The sequence below is a fragment of the Oncorhynchus gorbuscha genome, linkage group LG22 (assembly GCF_021184085.1).
Source record: "Oncorhynchus gorbuscha isolate QuinsamMale2020 ecotype Even-year linkage group LG22, OgorEven_v1.0, whole genome shotgun sequence".
Classification (NCBI taxonomy): Eukaryota; Metazoa; Chordata; class Actinopteri; order Salmoniformes; family Salmonidae; genus Oncorhynchus; species Oncorhynchus gorbuscha.
Window position 1 is genome coordinate 5867918 of NC_060194.1, and position 26346 is coordinate 5894263.

General features: G+C 41.4%; 1 protein-coding gene and 1 non-coding gene across 5 annotated transcripts; both read left to right on the plus strand.

Annotated features, from left to right (window-relative positions):
* Window positions 1–2347: 2347 nt before the first annotated feature.
* On the plus strand, window positions 2348–20491 carry LOC124009236 (septin-2B). 4 transcript variants are annotated; one of them, XM_046320821.1, is made up of 13 exons: window positions 2348–2626; window positions 3459–3498; window positions 4421–4535; window positions 12136–12222; window positions 12365–12488; window positions 12839–12973; window positions 13068–13185; window positions 13462–13563; window positions 14378–14523; window positions 14832–14948; window positions 16137–16197; window positions 16454–16551; window positions 19040–20491. In XM_046320821.1, the coding sequence occupies exons 2-12, from the start codon at window positions 3475–3477 to the stop codon at window positions 16538–16540; spliced, it is 1116 nt and encodes a 371-aa protein (XP_046176777.1). In that variant the 5' UTR covers window positions 2348–2626; window positions 3459–3474; the 3' UTR covers window positions 16541–16551; window positions 19040–20491. The 4 variants fall into 4 exon arrangements, with proteins under 4 accessions (XP_046176777.1, XP_046176776.1, XP_046176778.1 ...); XM_046320820.1 differs by lacking the exon at window positions 2348–2626 and adding an exon at window positions 3119–3303; XM_046320822.1 differs by lacking the exon at window positions 2348–2626 and having other exon boundaries at window positions 14832–14915.
* A 2091-nt stretch (window positions 20492–22582) lies between these two features.
* trnav-aac lies at window positions 22583–22655 on the plus strand. Its single transcript has one exon. It is a non-coding gene; the product is annotated as a tRNA-Val (tRNA).
* The last annotated feature ends 3691 nt before the right edge of the window (window positions 22656–26346 follow it).

Genomic DNA, 26346 nt, shown 5'->3' on the forward strand with positions numbered 1-26346 from the left:
TCCGAAGAACACCATACCTACTGTGAAGCATGGGGGTGGAAACATCATGCTTTGGGGCTGGAGATCTGCATGAAGGAATGGGCCACAATACCAGCAACAGTGTGTGAAAACCTTGTGAAGACTTACAGAAAACATTTGACCTCTGTCATTGCCAACAAAGGGTATATAACAAAGTATTGAAATAAACTTTTGTTATTGACCAAATACTTATTTTCCACCATCATTTGCAAATCAATTCATTAAAAATCCTACAATGTGATTTTCGGGATTTTTTTCCTTCTAATTTTGTCTGTCATAGTTGAAGTGTACCTATGATGAAAATTACAGGCCTCTCTCATATTTTTAAGTGGGAGAACTTGCACAATTGGTGGCGGACTAAATACTTTTTTGCTCCACTGTATTTTTAAATAATGGGCTAGTATTATTATTAGTAGGCCCATAATCAATCCTATTAGATATCATCGTAGAAAAACTATACAGTTTTATTCTAACTTTAGGGACCTCTTCAAAATCAGGAGGCTGAAGAAATTTAGCTTGGCACCTAAAACACTCAAACTTTTACAGATGCACAACTGAGAGCATCCTGTCGGGCTGTATCACCGACTGGTACGGCAACTGCACCGCCCTCAACCACAGGGCTCTCCAGAGGGTGGTGCGGTCTGCCCAACGCATCACCGGGGGCAAACTACCAGCCCTCCAGGACACCTACAGCACCCGATGCCACAGGAAGGCCAAAAGATAATCAAGGACAACAACTACCTGAGCCACTGCCTGTTCACCCCGCTACCATCCAGAAGGCGAGGTCAGTACAGGTGCATCACAGCTGGGACCGAGAAACTCAAAAACAGCTCCTATCTCAAGGCCATCAGACTATTAAATAGCCATCCCTAGCACATTAGAGGCTGCTGCACTTTATACATAGACTTGAAATCACTGGCCACTTTAATAGTGGAACACTAGTCACTTTAATAATGTTTACATATTTTGCATTACTCATCTCACGTATGCATGTACTGTATTTTATTCTATTTTACTGTTTCTCAGTCTATGCCGCTCTTTACTTTATATTTGTGTATATTGTTGTGAAATTGTTAGATATTTTTTGTTAGATATTACTGCACTGTTGGCACTAGAAACACAAGCATTTCGCTACACTCGCAATAACATCTGCTAAACACGTGTATGTGACCAATAAAATTTGATTTGATTTGACTTGAAATTTCTTCTACCTCAGATGGGCAACTGGTGGTTCGCAACCCATTTTGCACCCCACCTCCAGAACTCAGTCGTGGTTCCAACTTACTGTTGCGAGTTAGAATAGTAGAATACACAAGGTCAAATGTAGAAATTTGGTTATCATGGTTAGACCGTCTGGAGGGCCCCCATTGATTTTGTCGTCAGTCTCACTCGGATATCATATTAAAAATTGCAAACATTTTTCACCACCCAATGGCAAATGTGTAGAATTGCAGGACATTATCTGTAACAAAGCCAATTTTCCTCTCTGTCCCATGGCACAACCTGTTCTCAGAGTATTTCGTATTATCCTATAAGTAAAACCAGAATAGTCCTTTTATTACACTTTGTTATGTTTCGTATGGTTTGTATTAATTTGTGGATGACCGTCATCCATTCCGTAAGATATGTTACAAGCTGCAATTCATACAATATGTAATGAATTGCAATTTCGTACAATATGTTGCGAATTAGAAAAGCAAACAATAAGTTAAGAATTTGCAAACCGTATGATGTTACAATTCAAATTTGTTGCTAAAGCTAGCTAGGGTAGGTGTTAGGGTTAAGGTTAGGAGTTAGGTTAAAGTTTTAAGGTTAGCTAAAATGATTAAGGTTAGGGGAAGGGTTAGCTAACATGCTAAGTAGTTGAAAGTAGCAAGTATTTGCAAAATTGCTAATTAGCTAAAATGCAAACGTTGTCTGTGTTACACACTCATCCTCCCATCTTCCTTTTGTTTTGCCTTCAGTAACCTGTCTTAAGAAACCATATCAAAATGAACATGTCATATTTTTGTATGTTCTGGATTTACATGTCATGTCTAGTGTAAGAGAACTGGATTTACGTTACTATGTAACATCTAGTGTATGAGTCCAGGTTGCATGGCAAAATTAGTATAATTATGTGAAATTAGTTATACATTCGCAAAATCTTCTTTCCACCCCATGGCAAAATGTGTAGAATTGCACGAAATTTAACTCTCAAAGATAAAAATGTGTTTATCTCTCTGCTGTCACTCAAATGTTTCGCTCGCAATGTGGTGGGGATGGATGTCGGTATGCAAAGCAGTTGAGCCACTCATGATGAGTTTAGATTTTGTAAACTCAAAGATGATGATGGTTGGCGATGACGATGGTGGTGATGAATAGCGGTTGCATTACAAATTGTAAAGAAAATAGTTGGTAATAGAATGACGTGTTCAATTTTATTGATAAGAAAAATCAATGCATTATAAGAGGACCAATCTGAGGACAGTCAACGCCCAATGCATTCTGGTCCCTGTGCTGAAGAAGATCCGAAATTTGAGGTGTTGTTCGCCAGTCCGGCCTCCAAACCAATGACCGTATACATGCACCCAACCCACACGGTTTTCTTTCAGTGACAATCAAAACGGTAAATATTGTATTTATTAGCAATATTCATGACATTTTAAACCGTCTAGTTGAATACGATTCGTTGCTTTAACTTTCTACCGCTTCCCAAATAGCTTGTTAGTTGTCTAGTGTTCAATGCTTTTGCGTTTAGACACCTCGCCGGTTTAATAGTCCTGTGATACAGTAAACAATTTACAGTTCGTCTACACGGCCCGGTTTGAAATACTTGTTTGCCAGCTAGCTTAAAGGTGTTTATGTGATTATTATAAGCGTTAAATGAACTAGGCATATTTTAAGGTAACTGCAATGTTTAGTTGTATTTAATTATTTGGGACAAGCGCTTTCAACACCTAACGCGAGTTTGTTTTTATTTCAGACTTCCTTCCACAGCTCGGCGTTGAACAAATAAAAGTTTCAGAGAGCAGATAACTAACTGTGGGAAGTTTTGTTATCGCTTCAAGCTTTTTTTATGTTTAGGTATACTGTAATAGAAAAGGCACTAACTCACTAAATAAAAGAACAGGATGGAAAGTTGAATTCAAGTTTAAAAAAACAGCTTGTGTACATGCATATGTGAAGTGAAAGCGCGTAAAAACATCTTTGGAAGGTAAAGGCTGTCAGTCACTTGAGATATTCTTTCGGAAAGTCATTATTGAGCAGAAAGCAGACTTCCTGTCTCACGGTCCACTAAATCATGTAGGTAGGCTGTCCTCCATTTTGTTAGTGTACACTCGTCATTCTCTTCAAGTTCTAGCTCGGCCTATTGATATTGTATTTGCATGCTCTGCTAAAAAACAAACCAAACAGGAGTACTTTACAGTTGACATGTAATGTTCTCTGTTCTCTGGCAGGTTGAAAGAGTGCAAAATGTCTCAGGCTGAAAAGATTAAGGTACGTTCCCGACCCAGCATAAGAGGATGCTGCTTCCTCTCCGTTTATTTAATCTAAGTAATACTGTCAGGCTGTCCAATAATGATTTCAGAGGGAGTTTATTTTGATTAGGCCTCTATAAACCGGATGTGAATCTGCTTTGGGAAAATCAGGATTTATTAGATTTAAACCATTGCAGACATTGAGTTTTAAAAAACAACAGCAATTGAGCATAGAGGATGCAAATATTGTGTATAATAATTTTACCAGAGACAGACTTAATTACAGAAAGCATGGTCACGCTAGCAGATGCTTCCAGGCAGCTGCTTTCTTCATGACTCACTGTTGTGCCTTGACCTGGGTTGAAATGAGAACTCTCCAATGTATGAGCTTAGCCTAGCTATTTTATAGAGTTTTGTTTTGTCACATACACCACGTGCAGTAAAATGTTGTTTTGCAGGGGCAGCCATAGTAGTATGAACCCCTGGAGTAAATTAGGGTTAAGTGCCTTGCTCAAGGGCCCATCGATATATTTTTCACTGTCTGCTCGGGTATTCGAACCAGCAACCTTTCGGTTACTGGCCACTAGGCTATCTGCCACTCTAGATGTAATGTAAGGAAGGAGCATCATATACATCTGTTCATAAGCTGAATAGATAGGTTTAGGCATAACTTTGAAACACTTTGGCTAGACTGCATATTCTCCCTGGTTATGTACAGGCCTGTTAGAATGCAGGAAATAATGTTTTTGCAAAGAGATGGCAGAGACAACAGTCACCTCACCCAAAGGTCGTTCGTGGACAGCTGTTTCTTTTGAGTAGTGGCCTAATTGCTGGTTTTAATCTTTGCTGCTGTGATTTACACAGCCCATGACAAAATTTAAATTATGGTATTTCTGAGTTGAATGACTCAGATGCTCATGTTGTTGTCTCATGTATTACAGCAGGGTCAGTTCACCAACCCAGAGACCCCGGGGTATGTGGGCTTTGCCAACCTGCCCAACCAGGTGCACCGCAAGTCGGTCAAAAAGGGCTTTGAGTTCACCCTCATGGTAGTTGGTGAGTGTCATGATATTTGGAACTTAAGTAATGTCTGGTGTTTTTGTTTTGAGTGTATTCTATTGTTCGTATGTAGTATCGAGCCTTAGACAGAACGTCTACACCAGTTGTTTTGAGCTTTGCACAAAACCACTTTGTGTCTTTGCTTGTTGGTGAGTGTCAGCCATTTTCTTGTTGCAGTTTTTTTCTCACTTCAGTAGAGATTAGTTTTGGCCTTCAAAGGGGAATGTGTGCCAAAATGATAATGTTCACACAGCTTTGTCAGATCATAACCATCTTAGGAATATAACAGCAAGCAATGCACATTAATACGGTTGTCACGATACCAGTATCACAATACTATGATACCAGATTTCTTAACCGGAATTAGACTAAACTCTGGTCCTATAAAAACCTACTTTATGGGAAATTGTGAGTGCTATAGCTTGCAAAATAAACACATGACAAAATAATGGTGCTTGTTTCTAATATCAGGACTTTCCTCAAGAAATTAAATCGGCTTCATGTTTTGTTTCTTTGCCACGATACTTCAGAATATCGCAATACTGGTCTCGTGACAACCCACTATGCATTTCCTTGATTCATTTTGAGTTTGAAGGATAGCTTTTTTTCTTTGCCAAATATTCTATATATCTTTTTAACAGAAACAGCTGATATTAGGCCTTTATTGTTCTAAGCATTTAAGCTATCACTTCATGCTGTCGGCAGAATGGAATGTGACTTCTTTGACCATGTCCCCGGACAGTTAGCTAGTTGACAAATGCAGACATTTCCTTTTTCCATAGCCTCTCCTCACAAATAACATTAACCCCCCCCCCCCTAAAAAAATCGCCTCACTTCCTTTTAGAGTTTTTAACGTGAGTTTATGCATGTCCAGCATACATGTGTTCCAGAGTGTTTGTCTGAGTGGGATATGTGTAGGATCATGTCAGAGGCCCCTGTTTAGGTCACTGTTGTGAGTCCAGCCTCTATATAAACGGATGGACGCTGGGCGTCTCTGGGTCCTCTGATTTAACTGTGTGAAATGCTTGTCCTTTCTCTCTTCTCCCTCCATGTCTGTGTGGGGGAGGAGGGGGGCCCTATTGTACACTCATCCCTCTGCCTTAAAATAAACCAGAGTGGAATGTGTGCCTGAGGGGCAGCACTGGACAGGGCTCTGCTGAATAGAGAACAGAATAACAAATAAAATTATTAATAAAAACCACAGAAGAACTACGATGACTTAATACATGAGAACTTTCCCTTTTTTACTTTACAGCCTTATTAAAAAATATGTTTCTAAATTATTATGTATGACGCTACAAGCTTGGCACACCTGTATTTGGGGAGTTTCTCCAATTCTTCTCTGCCAATCCTCTCAAGCTCTGTCAGGTTGATGGGGAGCATTGCTTCACAGCTATTTTCAGGTCTCCAAAGATGTTCGATCGGGTTCAAGTCCTGGCTCTGGCTGGGCCACTCAAGGACATTCAGAGACTTGTCCTGAAGCCACTGATTGCTCAGTTTGGCCAGGCGGCCAGCTCTAGGCAGAGTCTTGAAGGGTCCAAACTTCTTCCATTTTAAGAATGATGGAGGCCACTGTGTTCTTGGGGACCTTCAATGCTCCAGACATTTCTTTGGTACCCATACCCAGATCTGTGCCTTGACACAGTCTTGTCTCTGAGCTCTACGGACAATTCCTTTGACCTCGTGGCTTGGTTTTAAACGTAAAAAAAAAAAAAAACTTATTGGTGATTTTGTAGATCTATCCGTAAAACAGATGGAAGACAGTGGGCTACCTGTGCGAGTGGACTAGTGGGCTACCTGTGCGAGTGGACTAGTGGGCTACCTGTGCGAGTGGACTAGTGGGCTACCTGTGCGAGTGGACTAGTGGGCTACCTGTGCGAGTGGACTAGTGGGCTACCTGTGCGAGTGGACTAGTGGGCTACCTGTGCGAGTGGACTAGTGGGCTACCTGTGCGAGTGGGCTACCTGTGCGAGTGGGCTACCTGTGCGAGTGGGCTACCTGTGCGAGTGGGCTACCTGTGCGAGTGGGCTACCTGTGCGAGTGGGCTACCTGTGCGAGTGGGCTACCTGTGCGAGTGGGCTACCTGTGCGAGTGGGCTACCTGTGTTTCACCTGTGTAAACGAAAGACTCCAGAAATACTGTATGTTGTCACTGAAAAATACTGTCTGCTACAACTGTGTTAACCGTGAACTATAAGTGTGTATTTTGCATTTGTGAAATTAATTTGATATGAAAGTGAAGGGATTTATGTTTCTAGAACCGTACAGCAATTGAGAATCGATTCACATTTAGATCTAGTGGCCTCCAGAGCCTGTTCACTTTGTTTCAACATTGAAACATAGGTGGCCAACTAGCATAGGTAGTCCACTGTCTGGATAAGAAGATGCTTATTTCTCAGAATGAGAGTTCCTTATATAAATGTGTCTTTATGCTCATTGCACATTTATAAAACACACACGAGACAGCTAGCACATTAGTCTGGCTAAAATGCTGCTAGCTGTACTGCAATGCTACGCATGACAAACTGAGCATTCATTGTCCACAATCATGTTCATTGATATTCCCATCTTATTAGGCTCTGCAGTGTTTTACATTTTGGGGGTTGAGACATAAAAAGGCTATTGTTATAAAGGTTGTTCTCCTCTTACAGTAAAATGTCTCTGTGTTTAGGTCTCTATATGACTGATTTTTATGTTTGACCAAACCTCAAATGCAGTAGCGAGTTGAAATGGCTTGTCAGAGATGACAATGCTCTTTCGTCGTGGTTGTGAGCTGCAGGGGGAGGGGCTTGGTGTCTGTGTGCGAGTAGTAAGGTGCACAGAAGGAGCAAATGATACGAGACCAAAAAGACACACTCATGAATTCAAACCTAGATTCTTCCAATACATGGGTTTGGAACATTGCGCTAAAACATATATTGAATTCATTTGAATGTATATCGCCCAGCCCTACATGTAAACAGGAGTAATAGTGACCAGTAGCAGGATATATACTAAAGGTAATCATTAATCTATGGACAGTAATGCATCTAATCAATAATCATTTTCGTAGCAGTGTGGGTTGAGACCTGTGGATGGGCATAGTCTGTGGGAGCGGGAGATCAGTAGTTGTTAGCAATAATAATATATGCCATTTAGCAGACGCTTTTATCCAAAGCGACTTAGTCATGTGTGCATACATTCTACGTATGGGTGGTCCCGGGGATCGAACCCACTACCCTGGCGTTACAAGCGCCATGCTCTACCAACTGAGCTACAGAAGGACTTTATCAGTCTTCTGAACAGCTTCTATCCCCTGGCCATGAGTCTGTTTGAGTCTTGATTCACCAGGACTGCCTGCCAGATGGAAGCACGGAGAACAGTCCATGTCTCAGGTGGCTGTAGTCTTTGGCAATTTTCCAGACCTCTCTCAGACAGCATCTGGTATGCATGTCCTGAATAGCTGGGAGCTCACCCCCGGTGATGCGCTGGGCTGTCTGCACCGCCCTCTATAGGGTCTTTCTGTTGCAGACGGTGCAGTTGCCATGCCATCTGAGGGGCCATGCCAAATCGTTTCAGCCTCCTGAGGGAGAAGAGGCGTTGCCGTGCCATCTGAGGGGCCAAATCGTTTCATCCTCCTGAGGGAGAAGAGGCGTTGCCGTGCCTTCACCACTCTTCTGGTGTGAGAGGACCATGTTAAGTCCTCAGTGATATGGACACAGGAACTTGAAGCTCTTGACCCTCCACTGCGGCATGTAGATGGGGGTGTGCACCCCCCCTGTTTTTTGTGGTCCATCATCCTGTTGCCCTGGCACCACACTGCCAGTTTTCTCCCCTCCTCCCTGAAGGCTGTCTTAACGTTGTTGATCAGGCCTACCACCATCATGTCATCAGCAAACTTGATGATAGATTTGGAGTTGTGCGTGGCCACAGTCGTGGTTAAACACCCCTGGGGGGGGGGGGGGGGGGCCCGCCCGTGTTGAAGGTCAGCCTACTCTCACCACCGGAGGACAGCCTGTCAGGAAGTCCAGGATCCAGTTGCAGATGGCGGTGTTGCACAGATAGTGTTGCACTGTAGTCGATGAAAATAAGAGCCGCACACTCTAGGAGCTCAGATGCAATAATTTAATTACCAATGTTTCGACAGCCAAGTTGTCTTAATCAGGGTATAATCACAAATACTGCGGGATGACTTGTTTATATTGTGTCAAAAGACACAGGTGTCTGTAATCATGGCCAGGAGTGGCCTAATATCATTGGTTAATAATCAAATATTAATATGTCATACAAACGGCATACAAACAAATGGATAATATACAATCATAGATTAATTTGACTACACAAGCTTACAAACAATTACAATGGCAAAGTCACAATCACAAGAATGGCTTCAGATCGAAGTCTACGTTGAGGCCGAAGGGCGCAGGGGTCTTTAAATTAAAGATCCAGGCAGCCTCTCGTTTCAACAATAAATTATCAAGGTCACCCCCTCTTCTAGGGAGGGTGACATGTTTGATGCCAATATAACGCAGAGATTAAATCGAGTGGCCTGCCTCCAAGAAGTTGGCCGCAACTGGATAAGTAAAGTTTTTACAGCTAATGGTGTTACGATGCTCTGAGATACGTACTTTTAATTCGCGCTTGGTTTTACCCACATTTTTACCACAAGGACAAGTTATAAGGTAAATAACTGCCTTTGTGGAGCACGTAATAACACCTTTCATTAGGATCGATTTCCCTGTTTGTGGGTGTTTGAAGGATCTACATTTATAAGTACCATTGCATTGAGCACAGCCATTACATTTGTAATTTCCATCCAATAGACGTTGTTCAGGAATATTTTGGGGTGGTAAATCAGAGTTTACCAATTTTCTCAGATTTCTGCCCCGTGAGAATACGACCAAGGGAAGGTCAGAAAACACATTACCGAGACTATCATCGGATTTTAGGATGTGTCAATGTTTGTGAACAATTCCCTTAATTTGTTCAGAGCACTTTGAATAGCTGGTAGTTAGAACTCAAGAATGCGTCTTTTTACGAGACTGACCTTGAAAAAGGTCATGTTTTGTTTAGAATTTTCTCAATGGCAATATTAATCTGATCATTCTTGTAGCCCCTCTCCTTGAACTTTCTTTGCGTCTCAGCCATATTTCTGTCAATCTGATTTGTTGTTTTGCATATTCTTTTGATTCGACAGAATTGGCAGTAGGGCAAACTATTTTTCAAGGGAAGTGGGTGACAACTATCAGCCCTCAACAAACTGTTACGATCAGTAGGCTTCATGTAAAGATCAGTGTATAGAACATTATCTTCACACAAGATCAGAAGATCAAGAAAACTGACTTGACGTGCATCAGATGCTCAGAACAAGAGTGAAGAAAAGCATGGAACGCCTGGAGCTGTTTTGCATCACTCCTCCATAGAACAAAAATATCATCAATATACCGTTTCCAAATAATGATGTGAGGATTTTGGAGAGGATTGAAAATAGACTTTCTCCATGTAACTCACATATAAATTAGCATAGTTGGGAGCCATGGGGGATCCCATAGCAGTACCTTTCTTCTGAATAAAGAAATAATTTAGAAACATGAAGTAGTTGTGTGAGTACCATTTCAGCCAATGTTACAATGCATGCACTGGAAGGTAGTTCAGGGTCACGTTGCGGAAGAAAATGTTCCATAGCTTCAATACCGCCCTCGTGTGGAATATTAGTGTATAATGACTCAACATCAAAAGTAACTAACAAGGTATTCTCAGGGAGAGGACCAAGAGATTCAATGATAGAGATCATACTGCTGGTGTCCTTTAGGAGGGGAGCTGTTCTGAGATCATACTGCTGGTGTCCTTTAGGAGGGGAGCTGTTCTGAGACCATACTGCTGGTGTCCTTTAGGAGGGGAGCTGTTCTGAGATCATACTGCTGGTGTCCTTTAGGAGGGGAGCTGTTCTGAGATCATACTGCTGGTGTCCTTTAGGAGGGGAGCTGTTCTGAGATCATACTGCTGGTGTCCTTTACAAAGGAGGGGAGCTGTTCTGAGATCATACTGCTGGTGTCCTTTAGGAGGGGAGCTGTTCTGAGATCATACTGCTGGTGTCCTTTAGGAGGGGAGCTGTTCTGAGATCATACTGCTGGTGTCCTTTACAAAGGAGGGGAGCTGTTCTGTGATCATACTGCTGGTGTCCTTTAAAAAGGAGGGGAGGTGTTCTGAGATCATACTGCTGGTGTCCTTTATAAAGGAGGGTAGCTGTTCTGACCATACTGCTGGTGTCCTTTACAAAGGAGGGGAGCTGTTCTGAGATCATACTGCTGGTGTCCTTTAAAAAGGAGGGGAGGTGTTCTGAGATCATACTGCTGGTGTCCTTTATAAAGGAGGGGAGCTGTTCTGAGACTATACTGCTGGTGTCCTTTAGGAGGGGAGCTGTTCTGAGACCATACTGCTGGTGTCCTTTACAAAGGAGGGGGGAGCTGTTCTGATATCATACTGCTGGTGTCCTTTAGGAGGGGAGCTGTTCTGAGAGTGGTCTAATAAAAAAAGTTAACAAAAGTAGTTAAGAGGGGCCGTGACTGCATCAGGGCGGTATTGAAGCTATGGGACAAGTCATCCCGCAGTGTTTGTGATTATACCCTGATGAAGACAGCTTGGCTGTCGAAACGTTGGTAATTAAATTATTGCGTCTGAGCTCCTAGAGTGTGCGGCTCTCTCTTTAATTTTCAAGTTTTCTACTCCGCTAGCCAGCACCTCTCCTTAATAGGTGTGCTTTTTTTTTCTTCTAGATCGTACTGTAGTCGATGAACAGCATTCTCACATAGGTATTCCTCTTCTCTAGGTGGGAGAGCGCAGTGTGGAGTGCAATTGAGATCGTATCGTCTGTAGATCTGTTGGGGTGGTAGGAGAGTTTGAAGATGCCTGCCAGCTGGACAGCGAATGCTCGGAGTACGTGCCCTGGAATATCGTCTGGCCCCATAGCTTTAGGAGTGTTAAAGCTTGGTGATCTCGCTCTCCAAGGGCAACATAACTAAGTCCTCTAGGACGGCGGGGGCCCTTTGTTGTTTTCTTTTGTCACAGTGCATAAAAATCATTGAGTTTGTCTGGTAGAGGCATCGTTGAATAAATCACAACTAGTCTGTAGCCCCTGCTATATGCATTGAGCGTCAGTGTAATAGGTTTTTAACCTTGTTCCTAAATTGACCTTTTGTGTGCTGTAGCCCTGTCCTTTAGTTTAGCACATACCTCTGTGTTAATCCAGGGCTTTTGATTGGGGAAGCAGCGGCCCTTCACTTGAGCTTGTTGCATTTTGGACTAAGGAAAATGTTTGTCTTGTTTTACTGTGAGGTTAATGCTTTTCCCACGCAATGAAAGGCCTAATGTGTAGGAAGCTGCTTGGCTGCAAATGTAGTGTGCCCATTACCCAGGCTATATTGGGTATTTTGTGGAAAAGGTTCACCCTGCACACTTCTAATTGCAGTATTTGTAGTTTGCAGACTCAAAGGTAATTGGTTATGAACTAATATATTGGATATATTGCCTTACAGGCACAATAGTCTGTTCTATTTGATTTTCTCTTTTTTTAAATGTTTTATTTTTATTTTTAATATTGATGATTCTGTTCTGTTTAGGTGAGTCTGGTCTGGGGAAGTCCACCCTCATCAACAGCCTGTTCCTTACGGATCTCTACCCAGAGAGAGTGATCCCCGGAGCAGCAGGTAATGGTTATACACACCAAGGCCAAACTTTCTGCTAACCCAAATCGCCCCTCATTTAGTCAGTGGCCTCAAGACTATCTTATAAGTAGAAAAATTAAATAAAAAATAAACTTTTCCTCTCCCCTTTCATTTTGTCCCACAGAGAAGATTGAGCGCACGGTTCAGATCGAGGCATCTACGGTTGAGATCGAGGAGAGAGGCGTGAAGCTCCGCCTCACCGTGGTGGACACACCCGGATACGGCGACGCCATCAACAGCCAGGACTGGTATGCCACTGCCCACGACTTCTTTTGTCCAACATGGAAATTGTTGTTATTGTTGGAATATAGTTGAACTAACATTTTTATTGTTTTTAAAATGTATATTTCAAAAATTTGAACTTATAGTTCACTTTCTAAAAGTTTAAGCATAGTTTTACATGAGTTTCTGGACGTGGCAGACGACACCCCTATATCTAAAATGTCATTCCCCATTGCTCTACTCATGTCATACATGTTATATGGGTTGGCTTTTCTAATAGCAGCTGCTTCTCGTTTCTCCTCCAGTTTCTCCTCATGTCATACATGTTATATGGGTTGGCTTTTCTAATAGCAGCTGCTTCTCGTTTCTCCTCCAGTTTCAGCACCATCATCGCCTACATCGACGACCAGTTTGAGCGCTATCTCCACGACGAGAGCGGTCTGAACCGACGGCACATCGTGGACAACCGTGTTCACTGCTGCTTCTACTTCATCTCCCCATTAGGCCACGGGTACGCACACATTTTCAACATGTACTTTTTAACCCCCCCCCCCCCCCCCCCCCCCCCCCACAGTTCTTACGCCCTCTCCCTTTCTCTCTCTCAGGCTGAAGCCTCTGGATGTACAGTTCATGAAGGCCATCCACAACAAAGTCAACGTGGTCCCTGTCATCGCCAAGGCCGACACACTCACCCTGAGAGAGAGGGAGAGGCTCAAGCGCAGGGTAGGAGACGTTACAGCTCAAACAGACTCTAAAAAGTATACAATGGGAGAACGTTTTGTTTGTATTTTTAATATTTTTAAGTCGTCTCGCACAAGGGATGTAGATGTAGTGATCTTCATTTCATATGAGACAACTGCACCCATGTACTGCCTGTATTTGAATAATCCCTCTGTGGATTAATAAAGTACTATATATTCAATTAAATAGTTAAAGCGCAGCTAAAGTAACTAGCCCAAATTATGTCTATATCCTCCATATTCCTGTGCGTGGCTGTAGATTCTGGATGAGATTGATGAGCACGGCATCAAGATATACCACCTCCCCGACGCGGAGTCTGACGAGGACGAAGACTTCAAGGAGCAGACAAGGATTCTCAAAGTAATCCCCACCTCCTTTTCTAGACTCGGTCCTGCCTCCATAAGGATTCTGAACCCCATTTTGTCATTTCAGCATACAGTTGGGTCTGAAAGTATTGGAATCCTTGATAAAGATGAGCAATAATTTTAATACAGATCTATATTATATGCACATAAAAAAATCTCAAATTATATTTTATACTAGTATAATTGTTCAGAGAAAGATGTTTTGTTTTTAATTAGTAATATTTTCTCTCAAAAAGGTAGGTGTCAATTGACACCCCTAAAGATTCTTATAAAGAAAGTAGTCAAAAGTGTATTAATTGGTCCAGTATTCATAGCACTTGACTACGTCAAGCTTGTGACGCTCTGCGGTTCTTCTTGGTTGTCTTTCAGAGTTATTTTGCGCCCAATAGAAATGAATGGTGAATAATGTATTGTCATTTTGTAGTCACTTTAATTGTCATTTAAGAATGGAATGTTTCTAAACTCTTCTACATTAATTTTGATTCTACTATGATTACAAATAATCTTGAATTAATGGTGAATAATTATACATGAGAAAGTTAGAGGGTCAACAATTATACCCCCAAGACATGTTAACTCCCCCTGTCATCTTTTATCTACGGTGTCAATCATTTTGGCGACCGGAATTGAAATTGAGCATGGTTTCTTTTGAGACTTTTACTACTGTTCCTGAAAGTTACTAGCAAATTTAAAATGAAAATAAAACGTACAACTTTACAAATAAGCTCAGAATGGTATGCAATCGCCACCGTCTCAAACATGCTGTCTGTTTTGACCGTCAGCACCTGCTCTCTCTCTCCTCCCTCCAGGCCAGTATTCCATTTGCGGTGGTTGGCTCCAACCAGCAGATCGAGGCCAAGGGGAAGAAGGTGCGGGGTCGCCTGTATCCCTGGGGTGTGGTGGAGGTGGAGAACCCCGAGCACAACGACTTCCTCAAGCTACGCACCATGCTCATGTGAGTGGGTGGGAGAGCGAGGGCCTGCGCTGGGTCATCCCCGCAGCTTGGGAATCCCAACTTGAAATGGTGGCTTATGGCGATTAAAAATAATAATAACTTAATTTTTAAATGGAGTATTTATGGTTGATTTGGCTTATACTACAAAAACTGTGTCAGTTGTATAATATGTTGTCAATCCATTAAATGTCAGTCATGAGCAGTGGCTGTCCCGTCTCACATACTGCTTGGTGTTTCGCTTATGACGATCTTGAGTTGAGTAGTTGGTTTAGTGCTTGATTGACCGACTGACACCTATCCATCTACAGCACTCACATGCAGGACCTGCAGGAGGTGACCCAGGACCTACACTACGAGAATTTCCGTTCGGAGCGTCTCAAACGAGGCGGCAGGTTGTCCTCTCATGGTTACGCTCTGTCTCCTGCGTACGTACCGTTCTGTCTGCTTGCCTTTCTGTACCCTGCCTGCCCCCAAAACATCCCATACGCAGTAATATAATATACAACCAAAGACAGAGGCTTAATATAACAGAGCAGGTTGATAGTGGTTGAGACATTTGTAACACAAGACTCCATGTGTGGCTTGACTTTCTTGGATTTGAGTGACTTCTCTGGCTAAGACAATTGATGGATGACTAATACATTGTCTCAGTCAGCCAGTTCCACTTATCTTGTGTTAATGTCAATCAAGAAGTGATTAGGCCATAGTCAGCATTGAAAGTAAATCTCCATGTGTTCATTAATATTACATGGTTGAAAAAATGAAAACGTTTTAAGTTGAACTATAATTTTGATGTACATTTTACAGCAATTTGACCTTGGTAGTGGGTTTGAGTTCGGCATGTATAGTCTGTGGCCAATTTTGTTTTTATCTTTATGGTTTTATTTTTTTTAGTGGGCTATGGGTTTTTTAACCAGTATATAGGTTGTATTTGTAGTAGTATGGGTAGTAGTAGTATGGGTATCATTTAACTCTAGGAGTGTGGACCCTTTGGATTCTTTGAGACCTTCCTTTATAGCCAATCCAGGAGAAGGGAGAGATTTTACTGCCTTCTTATTGGCTCACCATCAGCCCAATGATGGTCTGGTCTGTCCAATCCTCTGAGTGGACTGTTTGAGGTACTGTTTTCATTGGGGGAGGTACCACTATCCTCCCTGTCTCTCAACCTTGCTGCTCTCTTGCTTCTGCAGCTTGCCCTCTTTCACTTTTAACACCCAGCTTTCTACCTTTCTACTCCCCCAATCTGTTCTTTCTCTCTCTCACTAATTTACCTCTGGCTCTTTCTACTTTCTAAGTGTTGCTTTCGTCACGTCTGCTTAAATACTAGAAAGCTAGAAACTGCACCACACACAACCACCAGACGTGTGGGGATTTACCAAACTGTCTTCCGGAGACCCCCTATGCACATGAGTTTTCACTCCTCTACCTTTCTGCTGATTCTATGAATGACAAAGATATGCTTTTGAATACTGCATTTTCTTCTGAATGCACAAACTATGTAATAACTTGAAATGTATGAGATTTCCAATGTTCATTTATGTGGATATTTATGGCAGGTCTCCCCAATGATTGTGCCTTGAGCCTTACTCAACAAATCTGTGTCCGTGTTACAGGAAGGGACCGGAGCCGGAGGAAATGGACAAGGACATGATCCTGCAGGAGAAGGAGGCTGAGGTGGGATAGCTAAGCATTCATATCCCCCTCTCACCACCTACCACTCACACTACCCTTATACTGTATACTTCCATTCAAATATCACTATTTTGAATAGCCCACCCACATGACCTCTTGTATCCTCACTCTTAGTTGGACTGCAATAAGTTTATTTCATGTGATACGGGTGGTTGTTTTGTGGAGGGGGGGGGGGTTAGCCAGGTACTCTGTATTCTATGTTTTGGTATTAATGTTATGTTTATTTTGTTCTGTGCAGCTGAGGAGAATGCAGGAGATGATTACCAAGATGCAGGCCCAGATGCAGATTAAGCCTGATGGAGCGGGAGACGGCCAGCATGTGTGACGCTCACCACTGTAAGAACAACACGTCCATTTTGACACTAAACACAGCAAACCCGTGTTATGAAAAACTCAAATGTACACTATGGTATATTGTGGACCTGTATGGCTCAGTTGGTAAGTGTGTGCAATGCCATGGTTGTGGGTTCAACACCTGTTGTAATCCAAATGCACACAAAGATGATTTGAACTCTCTACAGTCTCTTTGGATTAACTTCTTGACGCACCCATCACGTTGGGCGGGATCATTTTCATCAACTCCCGCTGAATTGCCAAATTAAATTACTAAAAATGTTTTAATTTTCATGAAATCACAAGTGCAATATAGCAAAACACAGTTTAGCTTGTTGTTAATCCACCTGACGTGTCAGATTTCAGTACAGCTTTTCGGCGAAAGCATAACAAGCGTTTATGTAAGAACATCTCTCAGTAGACAAAATATTACAAACACTAGCAGCCAAGTAGATTGGTCAGAAAAATTATAAATTAAATCGCTTACCTTTGATCTTCGGATGTTTGCACTCACGGGACTCCTAGTTACATTTACATTTAAGTCATTTAGCAGACCAATAAATGTTCCTTTTGTTCCATAAAAATTATTTTGTATATACAAAATACCTCCATTTGTTTGTCGTGTTATGTTCAGAAATCTACAGGAAAGAGCGGTCACGACAACGCAGACAAATTCCAAATAATATCCGTAATGTCCACAGAAACATGTCAAATGTTTTTTATAATCAATCCTCAGGTTGTTTTTATAATATACCGGGACTGTAGCTTTTTCAATAGGAGAGGGAGAGACAATGGCTGCCCCGCTCTGTTTGAGGAAGCCATAGGAAAATGAATCTGGTTGATATCCCTTTAAATGGAGGCAAGGCATCCAATGGAACAGAGCTTTCAGGAAAAACACTACTTCCTTGTTGGATTTTCCTCAGGTTTTCGCCTGCAATATCAGTTCTGTTATACTCACAGACAATATTGGACAGTTTTGGAAACTTTAGAGTTTTCTATCCTAATCTGACAATTACATGCATATCCTAGTTTCTGGTCCTGAGAAATAGGCAGTTTCAAATGTTTGTTTTTTGCCAAAAACGAAAATCCTGCCCCCTACACTCAAGAAGTTTTAGTGTCTGCTAGGTGGTATATATTTTTTTATTACTATACTGAACAAAAATGTCATATTTCACTGAGTTAGAATGAAATAATTTAAATCGATTTAATTAGGCCCTATTCTATGGATTTCACATGACTGAGAATACATATGTAACTGTTGGTCACATACCTTTAAAAAAAGTAGCGGCATGGATCAGAAAACCACAGTATCTGGTGTGACCACCATTTGCCTCATGCAGTGCGACACATCTCCTTTGCATAGAGTTGATCATGCTGTGTTGGTTGTGGAATGTTGACCCACTCCTCTTCAATGGCTGTGTGAAGTTGCTGGATATTGGCGGGAACTGCAACATGCTGTCATACATGTAGATCCAGGGGGAAGTTTTTTTTGTTGGTCATGGCAGGGTAGTGTTTATTTTTTGGGGGGTTAACATTTGCTCTTGCAGCTTTTACTAGACTTAACAAAAATATGAACACGACATGCAGCATTTCAAAGACTTTACTGAGTTCCAGTTCATAGTTCATAGTCCCCCCCCCCCCCCCCCCCTCAGACAATCCTGCAGGTGAAGAAGCCAGATGTGGAGGTCTTAGGCTGGCGTGATTACACGTGGTCTGCGGTTGTGAGGCCGGTTGGATATACCTATGTAATGTTGTCTAATCATCTTATTGATATGCCACACATGTCAGGTGGATGGATTATCTTGACAAAGGAGAAATGCTCACTAACAAGGATGTAAACAAGTTTGTGCACAAAATTTGAGATTATTTTTGTACATATGGAAAATGTCTTGCAACTTTTATTTCACTCCTGAAACATGGGACCGACGCTACGGTTTTCATTTTATATTTTTGTTCATTGCCTAAGGAAAGTATTCAGACCCCTTTTTCCACATTTTCTTACGTTACAGCCTTATTCTAAAATGGATTTTTAAAAAAAAGTGAAATGTTTGCAAATGTACTAAAAATATAAAATATACCTTACGTATTTAAACCGTTTGCTATGAGACTCTAAATTGAGCTCCGGTGCATCCTGTTACCATTGATCATCATTAAGATGTTTCTATAATTTGGTTGAAATTGGTCAATTCAATTGATTGGACATGATTTGGAAAGGCCCACGGCTGTCTGTCTATAAGGTCCCACAGTTGACAGTGCATGTCGGAGCAAAAACCGAGCCATGAGGTCGAAGGAACTGTCCCTAAACTATTTTAAATACATTTTTGAATAAGGCTGTAACCTAACAAAATGTGGAAAAAGTCAAGGGGTCTGAATACTTTCTGATGGCATCACATATACTCCCCATCAGAATTATTGGTCCCTTTTTTTTAGTCTGAATTCATATAAATGGAACATGCAAGTCCTTATGTATCACTTTTGTCTTTCCCTGCAGGTTTTCAAGCTGTTATTTGAGCTTGACCAGAGATGGAGGGATTTCAGAAGGGAAGGGAGCGAAGATAACTGGTCCTTGTCTCATTCTGCTTGCTACTATATTTAGTTTATTTCAGTCCTACTTGGGATCATTTTGAATTCTTTATTGTTTGTTTTTTGTGTCTAAGCAGTATTACATTTGTATATTTACACACATTTTCTTTCTAATATTCCAAATGGCTCGTTATTCATTTGTTCCATTCTATTGGAATGGACCATGCCAGTTAGTCATCAAATGAAGAATAACTATTATAACCAGGGAAATGCTTTCATTATAGGACCATTGTTCTTTATTACATTTTTTTTTTGCTGTTGAGAAAGCCAGAAGTTGCTGCTGCTCCTCAGTACTGTCATAGCCAAGCCTTTACACTCGGCCTCTGCTAAAACCACTCGGGAACGGTCGATTGTGTTACTTACTGTGGCTCCGCATTACGAGTGGGAAAGGCCGACTTACTGTGAAAGTTAGCAACGCTCGTCTCTTTCGTGGAGCCATACAGCTAAAATTGTAATATATATTTTTTCCCTCTAGTGGTTGTCATGCCAATGTTAAAATATCTTTAAACAATAGTCTTTGAAAAGCAGCGTAAAGATGTTTCCTTATTGCTAGGATTCGTTGACCGTGTTCTCTTTCTCCTACTCCCTCGCATGCAGCTCTTAACCCAGTCTGAAGTGTCGTTGTGTTGAAACGACTGGTTATGACTGAAATACATGACACTGTGACCTTCCCAGTCATCCTGTAGCCCTGAACCAATGAAGGAGTCCTACCTTGGTGTTTTTACTGCATGTGCCTCTGAATACTGGGCCTTTAAAGTGTCTCAGAGTAGGAGTGGCAATCTAGGATCAGTTTAGCCTCTTAGATCATAATGAATATGGATATATAGACTGGGGGGACCCAATCCTAAATCAGCACTCTTACTCTGAGACGCTTTATGACAGCCCCCAGGTTTTAACATATTGCAAAGTGAATTGATGTTTTAGGCAAAAGTCCTAGCGAACTAAAAGTAAATTGAATTACTGTGATGTTCGGACCAGGCCTATGCATCGAAAATGACTTTGCTTTTCCTCATGGCCCCCAGTAATATTGATTGTTGAATTAAGTGCATCCAGAGGGTTGTGGAGTTTGTGCTGTAAAGCCCCCGCTGTACTTGGTGTAATATGATATCCTTCTATTCTTTATGGCTGAGTGTCAACGGGTTAAGACTGAAAAGTGACTGACGTTTGGATGTTGGACAGGCCCAGTTAGTTGCTATGACCGCTTGCCTGGTCATTGCGATGACCTAGTTCGGTTGTGTCACTACCCTACGCAAGCCAAGTCAGAGTTATTAACATTCCTGTTTCTGCTGTTTTTATCCAATGACTATCAAATACAACCTTTGACATATGCTATCTTGTATTAAAGTTTATATTAAAGCTAGATTCTAGTTTGCTTCATTTGTCATTTTACAAACACAAAATCCTGATCCAATGTTCCTATATGTATCGTAATATACACTGCTCCAAAAAATAAAGGGAACACTTAAACAACACAATGTAACTCTAAGTCCATCACACTTCTGTGAAATCAAACTGTCCACTTAGGAAGCAACACTGATTGACAATACATTTCACATGCTGTTGTGCAAATGGAATAGACAACAGGTGGAAATTATAGGCAATTAGCAAGACACCCCCAATAAAGGAGTGGTTCTGCAGGTGGTGACCACAGACCACTTCTCAGTTCCTATGCTTCCTGGCTGATGTTTTGGTCACTTTAGAATGCTGGCGGTGCTTTCACTCTAGTGGTAGCATGAGACTGAGTCTACGACCCACCCAAGTGGCTCAGGTAGTGCAGCTCATCCAGGATGGGACGTCAATGCGAGCTGTGGCAAGAAGGTTTGTTGTGTCTATCAGCGTAGTGTCCAGAGCATGGAGGCGCTACCAGGAGACAGGCCAGTACATCAGGAGACGTGGAGGAGGCCGTAGGAGGGCAGCAACCCAGCAGCAGGACCTCTGCCTTTGCAAGGAGGAGCACTGCCAGAGCCCTGCAAAATGACCTCTAGCAGGCCACAAATGTGCATGTGTCTGCTCAAACGGTCAGAAACTGACACCATGAGGGTGGTATGAGGGCCTGACGTCCACAGGTGGGGGTTGTGCTTACAGCCCAACACCATGCAGGACGTTTGGCATTTGCCAGAGAACACCAAGATTGGCAAATTCGCCACTGGCGCCCTGTGCTCTTCACAGATGAAAGCAGGTTCACACTGAGCACGTGACAGACGTAACAGAGTCTGGAGACGCCGTGGAGAACGTACTGCTGCCTGCAACATCCTCCAGCATGATCGGTTTGGGGGTGGGTCAGTCATGGTGTGGGGTGGCATTTCTTTGGGGGGCCGCACAGCCCTCCATGTGCTCGCCAGAGGTAGCCTGACCCATTAGGTACCGAGATGAGATCCTCAGACCCCTTGTGAGACCATATGCTGGTGCGGTTGGCCCTGGGTTCCTCCTAATGCAAGACTATGCTAGACCTCATGTGTGATTTTGTTGTCAGCACATTCAACTATGTAAAGAAAGAAGTATTTAAGAAATATTTAAGAATATTTCATTCATTCAGATCTAGGATGTGTTATTTTAGTGTTTAAGTGTTTTTAAAATCCCCTGTGGTGAACATGAAGGGTGGAAAAATGATTGGAACCATTTTCCTGTATGACCACTAGTTTTTAATGGGTATTATGGCTCTTTCTGTGGTACTCACTTTGGGATATTATGTGAGGTAGACTTGTGGGCATTCCTAATATTTTCCACGACTTCCTCTTTTTGTATTGTAGTTTCAGTAGTGTAGTGGTTATCACGTTCGCCTCACACGCGAAAGGTCATATTCAATATTTCCCAATGCCCAGAGGCTAGCATTTGGTTTGAAACAGTTGTGGTTTATCTAAACCTTGCTGTCTACCTCTCAGACCTGTGGATCAATGTTGCCATTTTTTTGGGGACCTCCACCGTGCGATCAATATGAATGTGAACAGACTGACAGCTTCTCTGAGCCAGGCAAATTCATTTATCAGGGTCATTGTAATGGATATATCCAAAGAAATGGCAATATAATCCAAGGTAAAACAAACAAAAATGTAGAGCGTTTTCTGTCATTTCAGCTGCTTGATGTGATTGTGTGATAGATTTAGTTGGCTGGCTAGCAAAGGAAAAGAAGCTAGCCTGCATAGGTACAGTGCATTCGGAAAGTTTTCAGAACCCTTACTTTTTTCCACATTTTGTTACATTACAGACTTATACTAAAATGGTGGAAATAAAATAATATCTATCTACACACAATACCCCATAATGACAAAGCGATAACATACAGTTTTTATTAATAAAACAAATATTTTAAAAATACCTCATAATTCCCGGCTTCTCAAGCATTATTGCTTAATTAATGGACTAAGTAATTTCTGATATTCAATAGGTTCTGAGAGCGATAAATGCCCCACCCAGCCAAAGTCAGCCACACCCTTAGTATTCCACTCATCAGGTTTCCATAGTGTAGTGGTTATCACGTTCGCCTAACACGCGAAAGGTCCCCGGTTCGAGACTGGGCGGAAACACTTTTTAACAAATTGGACAGTAAGCCTATTCACTTCGGGCTCTGTCCCAATTTCGGAATTCATGCTTTTCCTTCGCACTTCTCAGTATTTGCTATTCAGACTTACCTTTTCTGTCGCGTAACGCACTCTGCATGTGTGGCTAGCTTGGGCGCTCTGAATATATTCCTGCTACGTGTGGTCTGAGGTCCATAATGATTCAAATAGTTTACCACTCCAGGGTAAGCCGACAAGAAACACAGCCCTTATTTTAAGTGTTTTTAAAATCCCCTGTGGGGAACATGAAGGGTGGGAAAATGATTGGAACCATTTTCCTGTTTAACCGCTAGTTTGTAATGGGTATTATTGCTCTTTCTGTTGTACTCAATTTGGGATATTATGTGAGGTAGACTTGTGGGCATTCCTAATATTTTCCACGACTTCCTCTTTTTGTATTGTAGTTTCAGTAGTGTAGATGTTATCACGTTCGCCTCACACGCGAAAGGTCATATTCAATATTTCCCAATGCCCAGAGGGTAGCATTTGGTTTGAAACAGTTGTGGTTTATCTAAACCTTGCTGTCTACCTCTCCGACCTGTGGATCATTGTTGCCGTTTTTTTGGGGACCTCCACCGTGCGATCTGTATGAATGTGAACAGACTGACAGCTTCTCTGATCCAGGCAAATGCATTTATCAGGGTCATTGTAATGGATATATCTAAAGAAATGGCAATATAATCCAAGGTAAAACAAACAAAAATGTAGATCGTTTTCTGTCATTTCAGCTGCTTGATGTGATTGTGTGATAGATTTAGTTGGCTGGCTAGCAAAGGAAAATAAGCTAGCCTGCATAGGTACAGTGCATTTGGAAAGTTTTCAGACCCCTTACTTTTTCCACATTTTGTTACATTACAGACTTATACTAAAATGGAGGAAATAAAATAAAATCTATCTACACACAATACCTCATAATAACAAAGCGATAACATATAGTTTTTATTAATAAAACAAATATTTTAAAAATACCTCATAATTCCCGGCTTCTCAAGCCTTATTGCTTAGTTAATGGACTAAGTAATTTCTGATTTTCAATAGGTTCTGAGAGCGATAAATGCCCCACCCAGCCAAAGTCAGCCACACCCTTAGTATTCCACTCATCAGGTGATAGAGGAATTTTAAATTCCCTTATGTTTTATTGCCAAAACCAATTAAATTCGCACTCATTTCTAATTCATGATAAGTTGTAAGTTTATCATATGCATGAATTAGCAAGAGACCAGTCTTAAAAAACAAGTTCAGCATTTATTCTTGATGAGTACTCCCTGCTCACACACATTACCACAGGTTATAAACTGAAAATGACGTCAGCGTTTTCCAAACGTTCCATTTCACAAACAGAGGGCCCCTCTAACCAGTCTCCGTGCCTCATTGATCAATAGCTGAATAGTCTAACATCAATTACCTGAATGGGATTTTTAGCATAGTGGTGACAGGTTCGGTCCAGGGGTGATAGAGGAGTGTGTCTGGCCCCGGTCCGTCTGAGACCTCCGGTTTTGGCAGTACCTTAATAGAAAACACACCCACCGTGTCTGTCCCGGTCCTTTGTAGTCCGGGGGTGTAAGTGCCTGCATCAGAGAGCTTAATAGTTTTGATGGTTAGTAGGATTTCATCACCTTTACAAAGTTCAACAGTGCTCCCAGGTTTCCCCCATATCATGGAAAGCCTATCCACCTTTGTGGGATCCCCTATGATATAAGATATCCTCTTCTCCAGTCCCAAAACTGTCCCAAGTTGGTTATCATACGGACACCCTCCCCTATTACACAGGTAATGTCTCCCGTCTTTTGACACTCCTGTAACCGAGTGTTAAAACCAAACAAAAATATCTCAATTTCTTCCCTGCCCTGTTGGCTCTAAATATGTTATCTTCCACTATTTATTCTCAATGATAAATATGACTTTCTCTCTGTTACAATACCAAATCCCTAGCCCATTCAAAAAACTTCACAGCTAATATTATAAGACAGAATCCTGAACCACTTTCTCATTTGCGGTTCAAACAGTAATTCTAACCCTCAACCAAAACTGCTTCATTTCTAATGAATTTACCTTAATACTAGTAACTCAATATGACCCCATTCATTATACAAATGACTCTCCCCCGAGGCTGATCAGACCTTGGGAGCCAGTCATGATAAGGTCAAAAGGTCATACCATATTAGGCATAAAGAACCCTTTATCTTTTGAATAGAAATAGTCACCTGTATAATTCAAACCCATAAAAAAACACCTCATAAGGTTCCATATGTGAGCCTGCCTCTTTAAAATACCCTTGCACTAAACAAACAGTTCTAACAGTTGTTCCATGTGTATAATTTGCAGACCTTTTTAAAGCTTATCTCTCCCCAAAGTTATAATCCCAGGAGGCCTCTAAAGTGAGCCACCTCACCCCTAACTATCATTCCCTAATGCTATTTTGAATCAGAAACTCAATAAGTGAACTATAACTAAACCTAATGATAATTCCCCTTTGACTCAAATCATTAATCATAAGTTTTAAACATCGTCTACGGATATGTTTACTTAAATGACCATGCTACCTTTAGATACAATTAACCCGATAACATTATTATCCAATGCATTACTTTTTCTCTCTGCCGCCAATGTCATACATTTCACAGTGTAAGGAATCCGTAATTTAATCCCCGATATTTAATAAATATGCATTCGCATTCTCTCATGGCTCCTTTAATTTACTTATCTTGGGTAACTTTCATCCGTTCCGGAACAAAGAGTTCTACCTAAACCCGCCAGAACACACTGTTCAACTAAGTTAAATCAAACCCAAAAATTGACTATAACCAATAAACAAATAAACAAAACACTTTTATCTCAACTTCTGAAAGGTTTACTCGAAGCCTCGATACACACTCTAATAGCCATACAGTTTGCTCCGTTATTGCCAGTTTTCTGGTGACAAAAGTGTCGCGCTAGTGACGTCATCATCAAGCGCTCAATCTGCCAATTCGTAGCGACTTCAAATGAATTGTAAATAATTCTTGTTCGATTAACCAAACCTAATTTTTCACATCTGTTCAAATCCTGAATTATAATTTACCACCCCAACCAATCATCTCCAAATTCGCCAATTTTATAAAAGCTTTTCGATGGGCATAAATCATAATTGTCTCTTTGTTATCATTTAGAATCCATTTTGCTCTAAATACCTGTCTCGTCTTTGACTTAGTATTTTAATTACAACTCTATTCCCAATACGTTATTCACTTGTCTAATTACAACTCAGACCAGCATTAGTGAGTGTACGCCTTTAAAATGCCTTGTCTCTGGGAACAGGGAAATCCCCTTAACCCAAACATTTACTCCTACAACGACACCCAATAATTCTTATGATCCCTTCACATCGTTCGTTTTAAATCTCTTGATGTATCATGTAACTTATTTTTCTCTCTTCGAATTGTCGTCCCACAATATTTTTTCCCACTGTCATACACTCAAACCACTGTGATTACCGTGCACTGTCCCTTTAAGATAAGACTTTTCATTTGTTCCCCGCAATGAGAACGGAAACCAGATCGTTTTTAGAATACGTTACTTTTTTGTTCAAATTCACTGGCGTTACTTTAACCAAACATCAATAATCAGAAAAACAATCACAACTTCTTACGATTAAACTATTCTTACCTAATTTATAGTC

What these genes read in the sequence shown, in the direction of transcription:
- LOC124009236 (XM_046320820.1), top strand. An exon ending in CTCAGGCTGAAAAGATTAAG is followed by an intron (nt 3,499 to 4,420) that starts GTACGTTCCCGA and finishes CATGTATTACAG; the next exon opens with CAGGGTCAGTTCACCAACCC. An exon ending in TGCAGGAGAAGGAGGCTGAG is followed by an intron (nt 16,198 to 16,453) that starts GTGGGATAGCTA and finishes TGTTCTGTGCAG; the next exon opens with CTGAGGAGAATGCAGGAGAT.